The sequence below is a fragment of the Argiope bruennichi genome, chromosome X1 (genome assembly GCF_947563725.1).
Source record: "Argiope bruennichi chromosome X1, qqArgBrue1.1, whole genome shotgun sequence".
Taxonomy (NCBI): Eukaryota; Metazoa; Arthropoda; class Arachnida; order Araneae; family Araneidae; genus Argiope; species Argiope bruennichi.
In genome coordinates, this window is record NC_079162.1 from 90,866,647 (window position 1) to 90,890,426 (window position 23,780).

At 28.6% G+C, this 23,780-nt stretch overlaps 1 protein-coding gene across 1 annotated transcript in view; it reads left to right on the forward strand.

Annotated features, from left to right (window-relative positions):
* LOC129959110 (uncharacterized) overlaps positions 1-23,149 on the forward strand; it is a 28,824-nt gene extending 5,675 nt beyond the window's left edge. The window contains exons 2-5 of the mRNA XM_056071926.1: positions 17,502-17,674; positions 19,447-19,578; positions 20,679-20,721; positions 21,833-23,149. Coding sequence (XP_055927901.1) covers positions 17,502-17,674; positions 19,447-19,578; positions 20,679-20,721; positions 21,833-21,988 — 504 coding nt within the window. The 3' untranslated portion in view covers positions 21,989-23,149. The remainder of the gene's footprint in view (positions 1-17,501; positions 17,675-19,446; positions 19,579-20,678; positions 20,722-21,832) is intronic.
* The last annotated feature ends 631 nt before the right edge of the window (positions 23,150-23,780 follow it).

The following is a 23,780-nucleotide window of genomic DNA, read 5'->3' on the forward strand; positions in this document are numbered from 1 at the left end:
CTCTGAAAGGTGCCCTCAATTAAATGTTTTGTTTCTTTCAGTTTGTCATAATGTGTATTGCTTAGAAGCTGTTGGCATTGAATGAATTAAAAATGCATGATTTTTAAAAATTTGTTTGGGAAAATTTGGCCTCCGAATTTTGTATTGCCTAAGGCGTCTCTTGTCATGGGATTGTGTTGTATTCATTCAATTAATAAACCTTAGGATACTCGAAATATTTTTGGATTACTTGCCATTTTTTAATCGAATTGTAAAATATGTGAATGATTTACTTTTTGCTTAAAAGTTTTAAAAATATAATTCAATTGACTTATAATGTATACACACCGCAGTTAATTAGCTGAAGTTCCGTAAATGATGGTAATTGTGAGTAATGTGTTATTTTAGAAATTATTTCTCACGAAAATTTTTTAAATTGTTTTAAGATTCAATACAAGATAAAAAGATATGTCCCCATTATCATATTCTATGATACTTTTTTTTTCCCCCTTTAGGTTTGATTCGAATGGCATGTCAATTATTTCTTATCAGATAGAACCTAGGCTCTTTTTTTTTTCTTCACTTTTTTTTTTTTTTAATGATTTTTATTCTATCAAGTGTTTCAGAGAATACAATATTTCAAATGCCAATTTTTATGAAATCTTTATACAGTTATTTGATTTTCACCGAGATAATGCATTTCAAACTAGTCTATGAATAAAAATTCTTTCTGTTTACCTAAAAATGAAAAACAGCCTGAATCTCTGATCCAAAGGATTCCCCCCCCCCCTCTTCTATTGTCATATCGAAAGCCACTACATAAGCCAAAATTGCGGTGTTGGCGGAAGAAACGAATGGCATGAATAGATGGAAAAATTTATGACGCTTAGATTTTGCATAGTATAATTCTTAAAATATTTTACTAGAATTTTTTTCCTCGTATGACCTCTACTCAAAATGTACGAAATAAAGAAAAAAGAAATTGTAACGCTAACGCCCCCAATTTTTTTTATTTTTTTATTCTCATGGTTTTAATTTTATAACACTGCACGCAGGCCTACGATATATTCGAAATAGAACTGGATTAAGCTCTAAAGGGACCCTTTCGCATTACAAGATTCAGGGGGTTGTACTTCTTCTTTCTAGCTCGTGCAGGTGAAATTTGTGAGTGTGTGTGTGAAATATATTATTAGGAATTATGTTTAAAATATTTTTTTTAAAAAAATTAGTTAAAAATAATTATTGCGTTAAATAAATCGTAAGATCATGAAAAAATCATTTTTGTACTGTTATATTTTTCAAAATTATTAAACGACAAAAAAAAAATTGTTTGATTTTTTAATTAAGTCTTATTAATTTTTTAAAAAAAGCACACCGAGGTGCACATTTCTACACTCCAAAATATATATGTACCATCTGCATTATCCACTTACGCTCTGATCGCATCCATAGACTTTCCATTCATCCATACAATTACACTCTGATCGCATCCATATTACGCATTAATAATATATTTACGCTTAAGTGGTTGCTGTGTGTCAAACGATCTAATCTTTAGAGCGTCAACACACACAAACGCACACATTCATTTTTATTATAAGTAAATATATGTTCAAATACATAACCATAGGAAGGCACAAATTAGCCAACTCTAAAAATATACCAAATGGTATATAATATAAAGGTCTTGGGAACCTATCAATGTTAAATAACTCCTAGTTCAGTTGCCTACTTAATAATTCGAGCCTGACTAAAAAGAGGAAAATGAAATACCATTTAACTATTTGAAATTCGCATTTGTAAGTACTTAGGTATATAAGTATACAATTAGGTTATATAATTGGCTACTAAATATTAGATGCCTCTTTTTATATAGGGGCTCGATAGTCTGGTAGCACAATATTGATGTCAGTATCATGGATTCAAGATTCCATCACCCTATCATATGTGACCTTGGTGAATATTAAATTTGCATCATGGATCTGTCGTTCTTAAGCAGATGTAGTGTTGAATTCATTCGTTGTTCATTCATTCGTTCTCCTCATCTGCCCATTGTTAGAAACAATGAAGGTTGCTATAAGATTTTTCCTCGTGTAGCTTTAAATATTAATCTAACTAAATTGAGGCTTCCTTGAATACCAATATCCTTTGCACTGACGTTAACAACAAACAATTGAACATCTGTATAACTCGAGTATTTATCATTGCATCTTCACAAAGCAGGTATCAATGGAAATGATTCCAAAAAACAAATTTATTCAAATTGATTAACAGATTAATTTTTAATTCTCTCTAGTTAACAGTTATAGGTAATTAGAAACAGCAATTAATTTTTAATTATCTCTAACAGAATTAGAAACTTGGTTAATTGTTTCCAATTAATTGTTAATTAACTGCTCTCTCGGAGTTTTTCCCCGTTACGGAAACCGAGATTTTTTCAATAATTCTATTCGGCATGCCTTTTTCTATATGCATTTCGAGTTTCATTCCAAAATTTGCAGTAGTTTTTAATAATTGCATAAAACTTTGCCTGAAAAGAGCTCGCTTACCAAGGATCGTATATTAAATAGTTCTCAATCCTTTAAAAGAAGAAAGAGAGAGAAAAAAAAATTACTGGTATTTCGAAAAATTAATCTAATAGATTGTTTTTTAATATAAACATTCTTTTTCAGGTTCTAAATGATTTACGATTTTTTTAAATTAAAAATTTGATCATTAGTATTTTATTTGATTATTTATTTTATTATTATCAAAATATAATCGATCCACTAAATATGGTTCCGCCTTAAGGGCTTCAATTACACCAAAAAATTTTGCGAATAAAATGCACTGAATGCACATTTTAGTAATGCTCTAAAATTTTTATTGCGATTGAATTATACTATTTTAAATGAAATTCTACCTGATTGTTAAGAAATTTTAGCTCATTGTTATTCCCATAACCGCATTTTAAGTTGATGATTTTATGAAGTTTTATTAAAAGGAGAAAAGGGTTTTAACTTCAAGCTGAAACTATTGTTCATCAAATAGGGAATTAAACTGTGTAGCACCAGAACTGTAATGCGTCACCGGATGGGATGACAGATCTCTGCCTTAAGCGAACATTCTGGCAACCCCTGACACCGGAAACAGAGTATTTCCGGAGTTTTTCTTCAGTCTGTGTGCGGTTCCCTTGCTTACATGTGAGGAACCTATGTTTACTTAAAGAATGTAAGTTTTGTAGAATTAGTTAATTAAAATTTCTTTTAAATTATTACGTGACTAATACCTATAACTAGATTTTTTTTTGTTAACTATAAAGATATTACTACATTTGTTTTAAAATAGACTTCGATTATATTTTAATTAGATCAACAGAATATATAAGTGTTTAAGGATTTTTATATTAAAATATTGATTTAAAATGATGAACAAAAGGTTAATTTCCAGAATAAAATTCAACTGGCGTTTTCTGTTAGAAGGAATTATATACGAGTAATATGCATGATGTTGAAACAATATTTAAAGTAAACATCTTAAAAAAAAATTGCTGGATATATGAAGTTTACAAGATAAACCTTTGTAATCATCAAATAATTTGCCTTCAGGACCTTAGTGATTCTTGACGTTTTAGTTTTCACTTTGTTTTTAAAAACCATTTTTGAAATTATATCCACTTGTTTCACTTTTAGCATATGTGTTCGCAGACAAGTTAGAGGATTGAAATTTGGCATGCTATCGTTACGTCAAAAGGATAAGCTTGTGTCAAATTTCAGAATACTACTAATCAACAAAGCTAGATGGATGTAATTTTGTATAAATCATCATACTTGTAAACAGTTAAGTAAAATATCAATGTTATAGTTGAAGAAACAATCAAGATAAAAATCAAATGTCATTTGCATACTAGCCTCGGCGTATTTGAGCTTTCCATTCGAAGTGAGCATTTGTCTGAAATGCCTCAGATGTGAACTAAAAATAATATATCGTCTTTCTTTTTTTAAGAATACTTCTGTTAAGATTGTAACATTTGCCATTTTCAAATATAATTTAATTTTCTTTTTGCATTAAGGGTTTCTGATAAAAACAACAGATTTATTGTCTAATACGAATAGGAATGTCATTGATAGACATTTTATTATTTTTATTTGAAATTAGTCAGTCACCCCGTTACCATGGAACTAAGCCGTATAAGCAGGGATTATTGTGACTGGCTGTTATGCTCATTAACTATTCAATTTTTTGCATAGGAAAAAAACAACGGCCAATTAAAGTTCAAAGAATCTCCAAACTATTGGTAAAAGAATAGAAATATTTTCCGTCGTTTCTTTTAATATTTTTAAATTTCCAGGTATTGTAATATTGTGTTAAAATTACTATAATGAGTCTAATTTCTTTGAGTTCGACATACTCTGTTATGTAGTGCTGGACTGAGCCTATTTCCCCACATATACATGTGTTGTCTTGCATCCCTCCGAGTCTGTTGAAGTATTCAGGAAATCTTCCATGCCCGATATAATTTGCACTATTATTGGGTGAAATATTCTTTTTATAATTTTTGGTTCCTATATGAATTCATGTGTTATGCGTCCTGTCATTGATAGACAATCGGGTAATTCTTTTATAAGGCTCTCTGTTTTGTTATTCGGATTGTTACAATAAAATAAAATCATTATTTCAGTCCACAAATTTGTGAAGAAATTCAACTTTCATTACAAATCGGGTTTTCTTGAACTTTGATAACCACAAAATTGGAATTCAAAATTACTATGATAAAATTACTTATTTAAGTCGCTCTAAAATTAAAGAGTATTCATTTGGAAATATTTTCTTGTATACGAAATATATAAACAAAGTATTGTAATCGACAAAGAATTTGTACTCGAGATTTTGATGAATTTCCACGTTTCAGACTTCACTTAGAACGAAAAAGCACATTTTTGTAAGTCTATGAACGCGATAACTCAAAAATGCTTTGAGTTTAATTAAGAAAAATCGTATATGGACTTAACATCAAATTTGTGGATTTCTATCAATTTTGGAATGAAATCCATTCAGAAGTCTGTCTGTCCGAATATAAGTTAAATCTATAACCACGGAATGAAGAATGTTAGATAAAATTTGGTACGCCGATTTAGCATCTTCAGAACCTGTCAAATTTGCAACGAAATCCATCATAGGATTGACCTGTCTATCGGTCTTTTCTTTCATAAGCATGCAAACGCTATAACTCAGAATCGCAGTAACTTACATATATGAAATTTGATATGTGATTATGCGATTTCATTTGTAGCTCTATGTTAAATTTTGGTTTCTATCGATTGGCGGAAATTATAAATCTGTTCATTCCAACGGTTAATTGCCAAAGATCGCACACTAATAGACTCTTTCGTAACGATGCAATTAATAATACTCTGCTGCATTTATTAGAGAGTGTGCGAGAAAGTTTCTGAGAGACCATTCTCACTTTACTAAAGATAATATAAGACGATGAAATTAATTATAAGATGATGCATTAAATATATAAAACAAATTAAATCAAATGTGAAACTAGAGATATTCTAAATTATTTTCAAAAAAAAATTGTAATACATCTTTGATTTTTTTATTTGTATAAAGGGTAGTGTTCCGCGACTTTATTTGAAATGTCAAACAAAATTTCAAATATATTTAAATTGTCTGATTTATAAGATCTTAATTTCATAAATATGCATCATTTGCACAAATATCTTGGCTAACAGAGTTGAGGAGCGAAAGAAAAGGAAGATACTAAAATGTAAATTATTTGTAAAAAATTGCATTTTATCCTTGCTTCTAATAAGAAATTCTACTTGATGAATTACAAAACATTTTATATCTTGCAAGATATATAGATATATTTTAAAGAGAAAGAAAAAATTTGTTTTATTGGTATCATTTTCTGATTTGAAAATGAAACTGATATCTATATGACCACAATTTTATAATGAACGTTAAGCGCAAGCCTTACGAAAAGTAAATAGATAAATAAAGATAACATAGTTCTCAAAAAGTGAGAATTATAGGGGTTGACTGTGGGAATTTTTCATTTCAAAAATTAAGCGGATATGCACATTTTTAAGATTCCGACATTTTAGCGTCTCAACATTATTCTTATTTAAAAATTGTGCTATCTTACTTTTTTTTTTTTTTTTTTTCCATAGCCGTGTAAAAAATTTTTTATTTATAAATTATTTTGTGTAGCAAGATTATATTCTTTTAGTGAGTACAAATATATTTAAAAAAATGTTCCCAAAATACCTTTAAAAGATCACATAACTCGTATAGAATTAGAAGTTTTATTTTTACCAAAACTTATTATTCTCGATATTTTCAATAGAACTGCATAAAAATATATTTTGTGGATTAATTTCATGATGTGAAATCGATTCAACGAAAGAAAATTGAGGGGTATTATGGTAAAATTTTGGAATTTTCCTATCTGAATAAACTTATTGAGTCTTTTCCATTTACCAGTTTAAATAGATGTTTTAACTCAATTGGAAAGAAGAGAGGTTAGCTGAGTCAAAGCAAAATGAGGAAATTGGTTTTATATAATAGAAAGAGATAGCGTGGATATTTTCAACGACTATAGTCTTTTATTTTAGCTTTAAACATGTTTTATTAAATTTCCACGTGATGTTTAAAGATAAAAAGGATATGGGCTTACATTTTTTAAATTAAGATTTAGATTATTCTAGTCCATCACCATTTTACAATATTGTGCGCGAAGCTGCTCGTTTTAACATTGAGTGCCACATTGTGCAAAGAACACGTCAAATTAGTGGCGTGGTCTTTTATAATTTCATTTAAAGAACATCCTTCATTTCGAATACAAGAAGTAGAAATAATTAGTTCAGCATTTTGTAGCGACATGCATAACTCGTTGGAAACCTTAAAACATTCTTGAAAGTTTGTTACTTTAGTTTCACTTTGGAAGGCGTAGTTAAAAATAATTTATTACATTTGCATATTTATATCTCGAACACTGTCATCTTTATCAAAGAAATGGGAAAGAAAGAACATGGTCTTAATGATCTTAGAAAGTGGACTTGATGTTCTGTTAAAAATATGCAGTATTTGAAATTATTATTCAGGACACGTTCTATGCTTTGGGGTAAAGAAAAAAAAATAATACATGTGTAAATTATTCTGTTCCGGTAAAATAAATAAATAAATGAATAAGTAAATCGACATAGTGTTTAATACCTCCTAGTACTAACATATGCTTTTGTTATTTGATATACAGGGTTCCCATAAATTAATTAATTATATAATTTTATAACTATTTGTAAGGAATTGATATATATAAATGCGATTTGTGACAAAGTTATTCTCGTAAAGGATTATTTTTTATAAATAAAAAGCAAGAAGTTCAAGTTTTGTCGAAAAAAGGCTCTATATGAAAAAAAATAAAAAATGCAAATCTGAATCTTAGAAAATGCAAGGTGTATGATTAATAGCTCATTTCTGATTGTTTCTGTTACTTGCGTTCGCATGAGATTTTCATTTTAATGGTGACATCCAGTTCATTCAAGACGGAATCGCATTCAAAATGGAGGCGTTCATGAGAACTTTTTATTGAAGAATAATTAATCAGGCCACTTTACAATTGGTCCTTCACTCGCCGAACTTAACACCTGTTGATTTGGGGCTCTTGGGCTGCATTAAGTCCCGAGTGTACAGGAATAGCCTATTTTCTTCAGTGCAACTGACGTTATTCACCGCGAACTATTTTGCATCTATCTAGTGGTGACTTTCCAACAAGACAATTGTCCAGGGTTGCTAAGCAGAGGAGGAGCTACAAGGTTGTCAATTCAAGAGTTTTATTTATCTTGTTGCCAGATAAATAAGTTTATAAAGGCACAATTTCTATGAATTACAAAATTTTAGGATAATATTAATGCTTTATAATGCGTAATTGGTCAGGTAATACTACTATGTTGTTTCATGACATTCACTTAGTTATTAGAATATTTATAAACAGCGAAAGTCTGTCTCAGTACTATTGTACGCAAACATGGATGCCGGGCAGTCCAGAGTCATAATAGATAAATAAATAAAAACAATTGCATTTTCGCAAAGTTAATAAAATAAAAAAGTTTCATCTAAAATAAAAAAAATGTGGAATTAAATTGACCAATTTATTTAAAATTTGCCTCTAGTGCATTGACTAGGGCCGCAGAATACCCAAATCCATCTCTCCATCCATTCGAATTTGCTGCATGCTGCAATCTACCGTGTTGTCACTCATTTTCAAACTGCTGTATATAATGTGGTCATATCAAGTAAATACTCTGATGTTGCGATATACTTGTAAACATTTGCCTACATGCAAAGGATTACATGATTTGCTTGCGTAGAGTGTCTTCTATTGACAAAAGTGTAAACTTTTTCCTTCTCTTCGTTTCTTTACATAAGATAATTCTATCTTTTTGACAACAAATTTGTTACAAACCCTATTCAAGTATATCGATTCTTTCTAGTTTTGTAAATTGTATATCTTATATTTTAAACATTTAAAGTTGTGTGATTACCTACTGTGTCAACCGCGTTTGTTGAGATAGCAAAGTGAACGTTACCAAAAATTTGTTTTCGTTCAGATTTGTTTCCTAAATTCTCAATGATGCCTGGATCGCTTGTGAGAAAAGGACTAATTGGTTTGTATAAAAACATTAAATCATTAGGAGCTCTACAGAAATTTTAAAAAATTGATTACTACAATCTGCTGTTGTTATATAAATATTCTTTCACATTTAATTACTACAATAACTAGGCAATTTAACAGGTTATGAAGCATTGCTCTCAGGATTTCGAGATGAATCCTAAAATATCGTTTCTAAGTTGACGGCATTGTTTTTAATACTTTTAGAGAATTCGCTGTAATGAGCATGCTTATTTAAATATTCCTCAGAAAAAAACCTTGATCATTTTTTGTTGGTAGTATTTATTACATTTATTAAAAGATATTAGTTTAGTTTTAGAAATTACAGAATGATTTATAACACAGTATTCAACGATATTTATTATTTATAATGGAGAATTCGATTCCGTTAAAAAATGTTGATTAATTGAGAAATATGAAGGGAAAAAAATTGATTGCAAACGTTTTTTTTTTTTTTTTTTTTCTGCATTTCTTAAACTACATATTTCTTCTGGCGAGAAATAATAAGAAAAGTTATATTTATAGAAGCTGTAGTAATTAGAAATGAGAACTCTACAAAATAAAAAAAGCGCTGGCCTAAGGGAAAATTTAAACTACCGGAATTTGAAATTATATCATATTCTACTGAAGTAAATACAGTTGGAGATAATAAAGTTCAAAAACTTAATATATTCGCTGTGAAGATGTAAAATTTCATGATCTTATTTTAACTGTTTTTGTTATCACTTGGAAAATTAATTTGAATTACCTACCTGTAAACAGTTTCAAGTTGTTATTTTTTTTTTATTTTGATATTTGAAAACAGTCACTCGAGCTATCTGTTTATGAAATAAAGTAACATAAAATTTTTCTTATAGTGCCTTTATTTTTGTCTTTTTCCGGATACTAAAGGCTTTAAAATCTTGGAGTTGACATCTTTATAAGAGAATATTTTTACTTTATTTATTTAATAATAGAATTAAATTTAAGAGTCCAAATTCAAAATCCTCGTGCCCTACAACCGTTTCTTTAAAAGAACTTATTTATTGATGGCTCAATTTAATCCCTAAAATTTTGAGAAGAAAATCAAGAATTTAGCAGCTGAAATTATTGAACTGTAAGATAGCTCTTGAACCAGAAAAGAACAATCAATCATTTTCTCCATTCTTTATTCTGTGATGCTTATATTTAAAAAACCCATCTAAAGACATATCCTTCTACATATCATTTTAAAAACATATCCTTCTACATATCATTTTAAAAACATATCCTTCTTTGGTCCTGTCCTTGAAATAAGATACTAGTCTTCAAACAGTCATTACACTCTGTGTTTTAGCTGCAAAAAAAAAAAAAAAAAAAAAAAATAGCAACATAATATCTAAAAAGAACCATTTTATAGTATCGGTTTCTCCATATCTACTTTCCTTTTATTAATTTCTTTGTTTAAAAATTTTTTCTTTAACCCTTTGTTGTGCACGTTTGCTCGGAAGTAACGTGTTTTCGTTGGCTTTTATGGGAGATCTATAACTCCAAGTGCTTTGCATTGGTAATTTAACAGATTTCTGCTCACAGATTTGCGGGCAATGATTAAAATAAGTTTGTTAAATACGTAAATATACTACACATATCCTACTTACTTGTGCCGCCCCCCTTCGACAATTTTTTTACTGTAATTTTTCACCATTTGCTAATTAAAAAATTGAGTGATGAGTTAATGCACTTCTTTTCTATAGTAAATATGTAATTGCTTCGTCGTAAAAACAAAGAATTTTATTAAATAAGGGAGAGGAATTACTTTGGTTAAATTTTTGAAAGGAAGAATTTCGTCTTTATGGCTTGAATTTGTACACAGAAACTCAACCATTGAAGCTAAATTAATACGAGAACGAAAACAAACACCAGCTGTTTCTTGCCTTTTGTATTGTAAGTGTACTTAAAAACTGATAATTGGATGCCTTATCTATTGGCTACATTTCAAATTTAAAACCATTCATTTCTTATCAGCTTTAGAGAAAAGTGGCTGAAAGAGTGAAAAGACAGATGTTTACAAACATCTTATATTTCATTAGAATTAATAATGCTCGAATGCATTGGTATTCAGAATTAAGCTTACAATCAATAAATATCGGAATCATAGGAATGTGGCTAATTTATTTTAATAAAATGATGACAGATACTTTATACTGTGAGACAAACAAAATGAAAAAGGAATTAATTACCTTATATACTGTTTTTAATATATTTTTGCAATATGTAAATGAAGCCCAAAACATGATTCTTCATACCTGCAAAATTGTCAGCCTAATATGAAGTATGTCGTATCTATCTAATTTTACAAGCCACACAACAGCCATAACAGTAAATGAGATTTTTTTGTTGATCATAGTTTGTAGCAAATATTCCATTCTTCTAGAAGCCTGGGTTTTAATACCAGTAAGGTGCTGAGAAGGGACTTGTCGATTATGGCGTTTACTTCATTATGTCAAATGGGCTTTATTGAATTTTATTCGAGAAATTTGCTAATCATATCATACACTGAATATCTTCTTCCTTCAGAAAATTATTGAATCTGTATCTTCTGAGAATAAAACCCATAAGAAAAGTTTTTTTCGAAAGTTGTTCACAAAAGTAACACGCAAATTGTAGGAATCTCATCACTGTGCGCACTAAATTCGCATCAATGTGCAGTGATGAACAGATATCTAACCTTATGCATCACCTCGCATGAATTTTATTCCCAAAAAAGCCTTCGATTTTCAACAAGAGAGCGAAGCATATGCTCCTTCCAGGTAAAAATTCGTCGTAAATTATTTAAGATATTGCATCTTATCTCTAAAGAAGATGCGACTCCAGATTTGTGGATTTATGTGTCTTAACGAAAAGCGGGATTTTATCCTGTGAATTGTTGTTGATCCTGTGTTCTGTGAATTGTTTTATCCTGTGACATCAATGGTCACCTTGCACTAATGACATGTTCTTCTGTACCATCTCGTTTTGAATTTGAGACTTGGTTTTCCCATTAAATAAATCAGTAAATTTAACAAATTTCAATTTATTTTAGAAGTAGAGGACAAAAGTAGAATATTTATCATAAAATTTTATTTTCTGTTTTCCAAAGTGGGAACTAAGGAAAAGATATCAAGTGCTTAGTAAAATAAGTATTATGATATTCCAAAGAATAGAAATATCGGCATATAACAAAAATTGCGTAAAAGATATCTGTATCCTTTGATATACATATATTATTAGTATGATGATGATATATATATATTATTATATAGATATGTGTATTATTATATTTGTGCGTAAGAATTTGTTGTGACCACAAAACTGTAGAAAATATCTAATTTTATTAGTACAGCCGAAAAGGTTTTGAAAACAAGAAGCAAAGTATTAAATTTGATCATAGAAATTAATCAGATCATTTGAGAAATCAATGCAACACAGTCGCTAATTTATTCTTGGAGCTTAAATCTCTCCAGAGCCTCTGGCCCTTATGATTTTCAGAAACATATTAGGGAATTCTTCGAATCGGAAAGCATACGGAAAGAAAGAAAAAATTGTCTAATCGAATTGCATTTTGACCTGGAAGAAAAACATTCTTTACAGCAATTTTATTGGTCTAAATTGTTGAGGTGTCCATTCAAAACAATCCATTATATTCGTTTCCAAATTTTGGGCCGGATAAGAAAGAGTAGAGGTAAAAATGTGACTTCGCTTTTTCGCATTTAAATAAAAGGCTATTAATCTGAAAGGAAAATTTTAAATATGAAATTTATAGGTATTATGAAGACCTCTACAATCAAACCTGGAATGTTAGTTTAGTTGATCAAACTAAATTTTAGAAAAATTGTAAATTTGGAAAAATATTTTCAATTCGAGGGAATTTTTTGAAATTCTATTTCCATTTGTTACACAGAAGGCAATGCGTAATAAAAAATTTAGTTCGATATCTGCATTATTTTTAGAAAAAAAAATCAGCTTTGTCGAAAAAGCAACCATCGAAAAATATCGTATTTTTATATCTGTCCAAATTTGAGGACTGAAAGAAAATTTTTCTAAAGATGTTCAATTTCAGATCATATTGTAATGGTCGATTTTTCGAAGAAAGTGTTGAAAATTGAATTTGAAATTAACATTTTGTATTAATTATTTTGCCTCAATACGTTTTCCGATGACCGTTACGATGAACGCTACTGCTTAATGTTTTTTGAGAATCAATCGCCACTTAGTAATTTTTTTTTTTTCAAATTTAATTTTTGCCACTTTTTTGATTATCGCTTATTGTAATACCTCCTGAAATCATAAATATTATACTTTTAGAATAGGATTTTTTCCCCTTCCGAATTTAGTGAGATAGAAAAATATTTATAGATATTTTTTGACGTCTTAGTTTCTTTTTTTCTCCCCCGATGGAGCCGAATTAAAAAAAAAAAAAAAAACACTTAACGCAGATATTGATTTGAAATTTTTACCAGGTATTGCCTTTCGTGTAGCATATACTTAGGAGGAATTTAAAAATGTTCGCTCATATTGAAAAAAAAAAAAAATGTAAAACATTTACAATTATTCAAAATTTACTCTTTGCCTTATTAAACTATCTTAACATTTGACAATTCAATTTATAATTTTTTTAGTACCTATATTTTTCCTACTTAACCTTTCCCTCTTAAATTAATAGCTTTTTCTTAAAACGCAGTTTCCAGGTCTGATATCTGGGAGCAAACATAGTAGCTTATTTTGGATGATTAACCTAACAAATTACACCAATAAAATTGCTGATATGTATTTTTTCCACAGTTCGATGCTTTTCATAACAATTCAATTGAATTGAAATAAATCTATTTAGGAACTTAAAGCATTGCTTCAAACTATCGAAAAGAAAAGGGAGGGAAAAAAAGATTATCTAAAAATAGAGAGAGAAAAAATGACCCGAATCTTAGCTTAGATAAACAAACTGTAATCGCAGAATTTGGATTTGAATAGAAAAATAAACTTATCACTCCTCAGTTAACGGCAGATAAATTTTTCTTGTGTAAAAAAAAAAACAAAAAAAAAACGAATACTTAGATATCAAAAAGCTCAACTCCTACATGTATTAATTTCTTTCATTTCGTAATAAAACACATCTTCATGTGACTTTCTTTCGGTCTGTAACTTAAATGTTTAAAAATATGCTCGTAATAACTTTTACTTTTTTAATTGATTGTTATTAATGAGTTAATTTTAGCTTATGACATCAGAAATTCTACAGGTTGGAAAACATTTCTTATACAGGCATTTAATTTGCGAACGGATGTAGCTGCAGTTTTAAGGGATGTCTCTACTTAGGGAAGTGAGTCTACGCTACACAGTGAAAACACTCGAAGAAATGCAGAACTTAGCAATCCTATCGCGAAATTATTTCATTTTGAGAAGAAAGAAGAAGAAAAAAAAAAGACAACAAGAAAGTTATTCAGCGATATCTTTTTAGTAGGAAATGATACATGTGCATGAATAGCCTAAACTGAAAGTGAAAATAGTAAATCTGTGCGATTAGCGTTATATCAGCGCCAAGAACGAATCATATTAGCTTTACATGTTCAATCCTCTGCTGTGAAATCTTCTTTATTGACAGGAATAGCACACATTTAAATTCGCTGTTTTCGGGTTAGATGATTCATGCGCATGGAATGTCATTTCCTTCGAAATCGACGATGCTGAACAACTTCATTCTATTTGACCTTTTCACATATTTCCAGTAATTTTTTTAAAAAAATAGCTAAATTCCTCTTTTTTTTTTTTTGCCCGGGACACTGTGAGTGATCTCATTGTGTAACATGTACTCACTTTATTATATGTAGGAACAATATCTGTTTCTACTCACAGTTTAAATTGCTGTACATTTTATGCTCTTTCCACCTTGTGTAATCCGATTCTTTAGTTATGTGTTTTATTTTATACTGAAGATAATTGACTCAATTTTTAATTAAAATTTAAATTAATCTCCATTTAAATATACATAGGTACGCGCCATCTTGCTGAATTTTAAAAATAGTTGGCACGATTCTCTTATTTTAATTATTCTCGTAAATTCTTAATTTTTATTAATTCAGTGTGAATATGGGCAGCGTACATCAAGGATTAATTAATCGCACTAATGAAAGTCCCTGTAAGTGAATTATTCCTTTAATTATTGATTAAAATTTTTATAATTGAATTTAATCAAATTATTACAAACATTTGTTATGACAATAAGCTACCAATCACCGAGGCTCATACATTTTATTTAAACTTTTAACTAGTTTTATTAGGGGCACCGATCTAGTTAACCCTTTCGGCCCTAATGCTCATATACGTCTCGGATATCAGACTTCATTCGCTATCGGGTAAATAAATCCTACATTTACATGGGTTATTGTAGAAAGAACCATTTTTACATGGAATTTAAAATTTTAATTATACAAGAATCGGGTCGAAAAGGTTAAAATGACAGATTCTAAATCTCCAAAATCCTATCCCGAATTAAATCCTACCCTGCTTTCTTTAAAGTATTATTCCTTTTGTAACTATATTCATCTATCAATTTTTCAATTGTAAAAGGTGATCTTTTCAAGTCAGAAACCTTTGCTTTTTGCCAATGGCTTTTCAATCAAACAATCAGAAAATATGTGTGTTGAGCTTTAAAAAGTAGCTTTAATGGTGATATGAATTTCCATGTGCTTCTCTGCTTGTACTTTAAAAAATATTGTTTCAAATAAATTTCTGTCAGTGAGCATGTCCTTAGCACAAGGCCTGTCCCTGTTTCTATATTTAGGGATACAGATGTTGCTGACAAAAAGCAGGAGTATTGATATAAATTAATTGTTCCTGAGCAACCCATGAAAGAAGTGTAATAGCATAACAGCAGGATTAAGATGCTATTAATCCTTAATCGTTAGTTATGTTTTTTGTCTTGTCTTATCCTAAAAACTAAAAAAGAAAAAAATTTATTTCCCTTTGTAAATTATTAAAAATAGGCTAACTTCTGATGTATTTTTAAAATTATTTGTAGAATATAGTTTACCGCACCTTATTAATTAATGGTTAATAAAAAGATGGGTAGTGGTCCCTAAATTTTCTCACATACTGTCCAATAAATGTCTTCCTACGCATAAAAATGTGGGGCTTGGGTAAGGCAACGAATTGTAAAGTCGTCTATCATGTACCTTTGCATGGTATGGGTGAACAATAGTTACGAAAGATATATGTTTGGTTTGAATCTAGCATTTTTACTGCGTCTATCGTAAAAATATGTATTTTTGATACCTTTTTGCCGACCAGTTGACACCAAAATTTGACCCAAAATTACAGTTGTAATCACAAAGTAGCATTTTGAATTTCATTTATGAGTTATGAATTTAAGTCATTTAATGAATTTAAGTCATAAGTGCTTATGAAAGAACAGTCCGACAGACGGTCAACCCCATGAAAAATCCTGTTCCAAATTTGATCTGTATCTGCAGTTAAGATACTAAATCTGTGTACCAAATTTTATGAGTCTAGAAATCTTTATTCTATAGTTACTATGTTAACTTATATTCATACAGACTTTCTCTGAATGGATTTCGTTCAAAATTTGATAGAAATCTAGAAATTTGGTGTTAAAGACCGTATACTAAATTTCATCTGTTTAGCTCAAAGCGTTTTTGAGTTATCGTGTTCACAGAGAGACATAAAGCCAAAATGGAGATCTGAAACTTGAAGATTCGTTAAAGTCTTGAGTTTGAATTTTCTGATGAATACAATAATTCCTCTATACTTCGTATATGAAAAAATAAAAACTGTTTTCTTTCGGTTTCGCCGATTTTGATGATTTTGGAGTTAGTCTACTGAATTCGACCTTAATTTTTATTAACTTTGACTCTGTTTTTAATGAAATAAGATTTTTTATTTCCAACCAACATTTTGATAAAAAAAATCGGTAATTTTTAATACAAAATGGGCAGCTGATATACATTCCGAAAATTGAAAAATGAAATCTTTAATTGATAGTAGGCTTTATTCGACAAGTTCGAATAAATGTGTGTATCAGCTTTATTAAAAATGACTGAATTATTAATTTCTTTTCATGATGTTCATTTGCTAAATTATAAGTCTGTGTGAATGTAATTAATTTAAAATATTAGAGATTTTAAAATTAATTATTTTTCTAACCACTTAAATTCAAACTTAACAAAACTATTATTATTTTAACTTTTGAGTTTATACGGGCTACTGGTTTTCTCCCTTTCCTCAGAGTGTAATTTTTGTAACTCTAATTGTCTCACGTTTAGCTATCGTATCATTTGAAAATCACACGCCTAATAAAAATGATTGATCGGTTATGTTTTGGGAAAATCACCTTCTCAAACTCATATTCACACTCTCTTATTCCGTATTGCTATCGGTGTGGAGAGGATACTGCTCAGGTTCGTGGTCTTGGTTATCTAATAGAACTGTAGGAAATAGAACTGATGGTCAGGTGTCAGCTTCGGAACCGGAAGGTTTCAGGCTCGAAACTCAATTCCACCGAAGAAGCGTCGTTTAAACGGGACTGGTGCACATTTAATCCATCGGGGCCAAATGTCCTCCCGCTGGTGAGGTGTGGAGGGGGATGCCAGCTCAGGTGTCGTTTATATAATTGAACGGAATCCAATCAATAGAACTGTAAAATCATCTTCAGCATGACACTTTTTGCCTGGCATTATAGAAACGAAATGAAGCAGTGTTTTAAAGGACGTTCTCATCATCGCTTAGCCTCCGTTACATATATTTGCAGCTTTGTTTCATTTTTCTTCCACATATTATTTATGCTACGATTTATAATATATTTGTATAACTTTTTTTCCCTTTTAACATATACACTATTTTGTTTTTTTAGTCTTCCAATGACGGTAAATGCTACCTGTATATCAGAAAAGACACCAAAGAACCTTCTGAATTACCATGTTCGATAATCATATATTCATCCGGTGCAGCTACAATGTACGCTCTTGTGATGGCTATTTATCATGGATATGGAACCATTGTTGCTTCAAGGGAAAGTCATATTGGGTAAATTTGGTTGCTTTTCTTTCTTTCTGGATTAAAAGTATGGCAACTGAAAAAAAATTTTATATAATAAATAGAAAGATTTTTTTAATTCTACAAGTAAGAATTCCTCTATGGCTAAAACGAAGGTATGCGCTGAACATATTTTAGGTGAATTTGAAATGAAAAGTTCGATATTTTTTCTTGCGTCTTTAATTATTCATATTTTGAAAAAAAGAAAATTTGAAATTAGTTAGTTCAAATGTCTCAAATATTTATATCTGTTAAGTACAGATGCTAAATTTGTGTTTCTTAAAATATGGGTTTTAATTTCAATTCGGATTTCGTTGCGGGTTGAGTGGATGTTTTGAGAAGTCTTAGATAACTAATAAAATCTTTATTATTTTTTATGCAGATAATTGTGGAAACATTTGGATTATTTTAGCTTTTAAGGTAAAATCGCATCATGTTTAAATTATATAGTACGTCATCATTGTAGTGAGTGATTTGAATAGTAACTAACAAAAATGAATGTCTTAGAAAGGTTGTATATATTTTTTTCATTAATAAAATTGGCGTCATCGAAATAGCAGAAAAGAACTCGTAATTAATTTATTATCTGAATTAATTCATATATTTAAGGCAATGTTGGAAATGTTCCCCTTAGAATATTATTGATTATTTGTCATAAAATTAGACGAAATTTATTTTACTGAACTTTCTTTAAAATATTCATATAGCCTTTTAAATGTAGTGTTGTGTTTTACATATTATACGTCATAGAAAAGACATTTTGTTTCTCGGAAATGTTTTATTCCATTACTAGAAATATCCATTTTGATGTTATTTTAATCAAACTTCAGTTTTTTTCGTTTAAATTGCAGTTTGCATGTAGAATCGGATTTTTAACATAAATTGAAAACTAGACTTTATGGTTTTCTTGCAGACGATTTATGTAAGGAAGTTATATCTGTGTACTTATTTTTAAATAGTTATATTGTTACGGAATGTTGGTCCAGTGAGTGGACGGTAAAAAATCCAAGTAGCTCGATAACGAATAACGACAGTTTATTCTTTAGAAAAATCGAAACGCACGTAGCAATACACTGCTGAAACATTCACAAAGGCAGTACCTGTAGATATCAACAGCACATTAGCATGCCACCAATCACTAATTATATAGCAACTGCGCTGGAAGTAAAATAACTGGAGAACTCGTTCTACGATCATCTACGAAAAGATTTCACTCGATTGACTGGTTTTAGCTCTCTCTCGAGTTTTTATAGCCACCAGAGCAGGCTATCAAATTCTCTTGAAAAATTCCGTATTTTGGCTTTTATCTAAAATATTAAAAAAAAAAAAATCTTGTAAATTTTTGCATTCTAGGACAATTTTTATCGCCAAGACCAGGGGATCATTGACCACATTCGTTCCACAAGAACTAAAATATCTAAAAAACTCTTTCCCTTGCTAAGAGACTGCACAAGGGACAATATTAAGATTCATTACAATATAACATCCTAATATCTAAAAATTTGATTTCAAGAAATTTCTACCCATATAATAAATCCTTGCATCATAAAATATTGATTTAAATATTTTTTTTAAAATTTATTTTAAAAATATCTTCTTAAAGATTACATGCACTAATTTTGAATTCCAATGTTTGCTTTGGCCAAAAATTTAACTACCATTTAATAATATTAATATAAGAGAATGAGAAAAACAATACATATTTTTAATGAAAGATACTATTTTGAAAAGTTTAATTTTTTCCTTTCTTGTTTTTTATGTAGGAGAACTATGTGGGTTATGCCATGGCTGCTTATTAATTCTTTTGCTGTGGTCATGATATTTATTTGTGCCTGTGTATACTCTATTGGATTTCATATAACTTGTTCATTCGATAAAGAATTTGCGTTTACTGGGTATGTATTAATGATTTTAAGAGCAAATTATACTAATTTTAATTCATCATTGTTTAATTTGGTTGCCTTTATGAAAATATTTTGTCATCCTAGCTAATCTTTCTATTTTATTAATGTCTTTTATAGTATTAGTAATTGATTAATATTAATTATTTTAATAAAAATATTATTGTTTGGTGAGAATTAAAATAAATCTAATAATCTATTGCCCAACTAAATACATAAAAAATAAAATATTTTTATAATCATTGTAATGCATCTAAATAACTCCATAAATAAGAAATATAATATTTTTAAAATTGCAGCATCTCCCTAGCCACCATTACTAAAAATATTCATCAATGCAAGTTGTCTTCATATTATTTGTTAGAAATCTGTTGATAATAATTAGAGAGAATTCTGTTAGTTACATTAAGAACCATGAGTTTCATGATTCAAATTTTCACAATCAGTGTGTTTTTTATACTATATGGCTTTAACACTTTCTGCTTGTTACAATTTTAAAAACTTTAACATGAATTATTAACTTAGCTGCTAAGACATTGTTAAATTTAAGGATTTAATATACTAATTTAATATTAATTAATTTAAGCAATAACAAATGTGAAATTGGTTTTTAAAATTATTTTTATAGTTATAATTTTAAATTTATTTATTTATTTACTTATTGGAAACTTATGCAGAAGTATAATTGGTATATAAAGTGTTTTTGTAACTTTTGTTTAAATTACCTTATTTCATAATTGTAAATAAAGAATTCTGTAATTGACTTTTTACATCTTTCTAAAATACTAGACCTCTGAAGTTTTGTTCATGTGTGTATGTTCTTGATGACAATAGATTGCTTTAATATTTTCAGAACTTAATTATCAGTTAATCAAAGAATTTTATGAAATTATGATTTTGTACTTGTTGCACCATTCAAATGTAAATTTAAGGCAAAAATATTATAAGTTATAGACTAAAAAGAGGAAAATAATTCAAAAAGAAAATCCTTCTTTAGCATAATAATGTGTTTTTAAAAGCCATTTTTATTAAATTTGTTGTGTCCAGTTTTTAATCTTCTCTCTCTCTCTCTCTCTCTCTCTCTCTCTCTTTAGCTGTGAAAAATTTCCTGATTATAAGACAAAATTTGTTTGCGAAGTAAGTAGTCTTAATATATTTGTAGTCGGTAGATTCATGGCAAAAAAATTAATTTTAGAATGATAGCTCAATTTATTATTTACTTTCCTTCAAAATAATCATATTCTGGATTTTCTCCTCTTTTCCAAATGTAACACCTATGAAAGTAATTTATATTGAGAATCAGTTCAGACCAGTCTAATGCTTGACATATTTGGAAACTTGACTCGTATAGAGTGGTCTTCTATTATAAAAACAGGTTATAACTGCATAAATTTCTAAAGAGATTGTATGAATTAAAGCGAAGGGATTTAGCATCCCTTTGCCTATTGCAATATATTGCATTAAATTATGTGGTTTAAGCCATTAAGTTTGCAGAAGACAATGGTTTTCATGTGTATGTGTTACATTATTCTGTGAAGAGAAAAAGACACTGAATTAAAAATGATGATTTTTTTAAAAAGTACAAAGGAAGACAATTTATGCATATCAGTTTTTTTATAACAAACCAATATGAATGCAAAGGTGTAAACCAAACTTAAGCTTTGCACATTTACAATTTCAGTTTCAAAAGAATGAATTTCTTTGATTCTATGAAAGATATTACAGATGTTTACGAAAATAACACCTTAATGTAAATTTAATTTACGAAACTTGAAAATTATTGAGAAAAAAACATTGCTTTCATTCTTATGGGTTTTTTTTTTAAAAATAATCAGTTCCTCTATTTTTTTGCTAATTTCCCTAAAAATATCCTTATGTATTTTTGATTATGAGGATTGTATATTATTTTTGGGGGATGTACCTTATAATTTAGTGAAATCTGCTCTAAGTCAATGAAAAAATTCTAAAAGCCTTGGAGTCTACTGCATTAAGTATTGTAAATATTGTACAGTTGATGAATATTTGTACATAAAAAAGAACCTTTTATTTATCTTACCATGGACTACAGTTTTTATTTATGGAATTAACGTTTATTTATTAAAATTCTAAGAATTTGCTACTTCTTTTTTATTTTATGTGTATTGCTGATTCTAAATGCATTAAATGATTTTTAGATTTTAAAAAATAGTTAAATTTACAAATATGTAATATTTGATTTTCATTGTTTGTTTTTATTTTCTTTAATTAGATAAGTGGTTGGATAAATCTCCTTTTATGGAGTTGTCTAGTGGCCATTGAAGGCGTCCGGTTAGCTAGAAATCGACGTGCCAGATCACGGGAAGTTTATGTTGATCCGAGTGCATCAGATGTTGTGAGCATAGGAAATATAGTTCCAACTGCATAACAGTATTTATTTCATTTCTTAAGAAATCTTTAGTTTGGTATTATTTTACTATGTTAACGTCAAACTAGTCAAAAATACTTTTAAACAACTTTCATTCCTCATATCACAGATTATTATACTGCAACGCATATTGGTTATTAATAACTATATTTTTCTATTTCATGTAAATTACTAATTAGTTTGTAGAAATCTGAAATCAATTTATTGTTGATGTTGTATTTATAGTTATATAAATTTTAGAATATTGTTGAAATATAAAATTTAACTATATCCTAAAATTAATACTGTATTAAATAAGTATTATCTTCAAAGTAAATTTATCATTTAAGGTGTCAATAATTGATAAATGACACTACAGTAATATTTTATTATTTGTAAAGTCATTAAATGAATAGTAGTTGTTTCTCATAATAAATGTTGGAAGTTTGTTTTTTAGAATAAAGAAAAAATTAGTATTAAAATCCCAAATATGATTGAATTTCAATATCAGAAGTAAATTAGAGGCAAGAAATGTAATATCATACAACGAGCTTCTTCTCTAATTTGACATAGTTTGCTGTGATATTAGCCAACGAGTTTTTTTGTGCATGCTTTTTTTAATTGTAAAAGGAACTATTTTTCCTGTTACATGTATTTACATTAAAATTAAGGTGCAATGATTTTTATATTATTTATCATATAAAGGGCAAGGCTTTTCTCTTTATATTTTTTTATCACTTGACTATGATATTCTATAGGAAAATTCAAGTAGGTAATATGGTTATATAATTTAGATGAATCACAAAAATATCAAACTTCTATTTACTATTGCATTATATGCTGTCGATGAAAAGTCTGGAATTTTCAGAGAGCATATATAATTTTACGATTTAAATGCATGTTTTATCTAAGTTTTTTTTAAAAAAAGGTTGCAGTATTATGTTCTGCAGACAGTGTTTTATTTAGTGTTTAATGGAATTTTTATAGATGTATGACTTTAAGGGAAACATTCTTAATTTCTTGGAGAACTTGGTGATTTCATTTTTTGATGAGATGTAAAACATTTTTCCGGTGTGTATTAAATATTTTGAAATGCTTAAAATTTTCTTCAGTTGTGTTTTAGTGTACCAAAGATCATTTGTATTTTCATTTACTGATTAATAAAAGTGTATATTCTTCTAACATTTGTTTTCTTCTTTTATTTCTGCAGACTTATACATCGTTTTATATTGCAAGAAGCTTGGTTTTGTGTGTATACACACACGCATTAACTTTGTTCCACATTTCTAATTCTGTAATCAATTTTTTTTCACTCATTTTGTGATTACCTAGTTTTAAAATTTTGTGCATTTGAGTATTCTTGATAACAATAGATTTTATTATTTTCGAAACTTAATTATCATTAACTTGATTAAATAATTAAATTTTGGTTCTCTACTATTGATACTAAATGTAGTAAATTTGGAACTAATTGTTTAAAAAATTCCTTTATATTTATAATAATGAATTATAAATTAATGATTAAAAAGTAGAAAATAATTAAATTAAAAATGGTTTCGGTTTTTCAGCGTATTATAATAAAAGTAGTTTTCAAACTATTTTTTATTATGATTTTTATTATTGAGATAATTAATACTGCTAATACAAAGACTATACAAATGCTTGAATATCTTAGCTCTTTAATGTGAATTTAGCTGGTATTGTTGTCAATTCAAATGCAAAATAACCGGAGCCACACTAACATGAAGGCAAATTAGAATCATGAAAAAAAATTTTTTAATGAAAGTTAAGTGATTCTTAATTAATTCGTGTA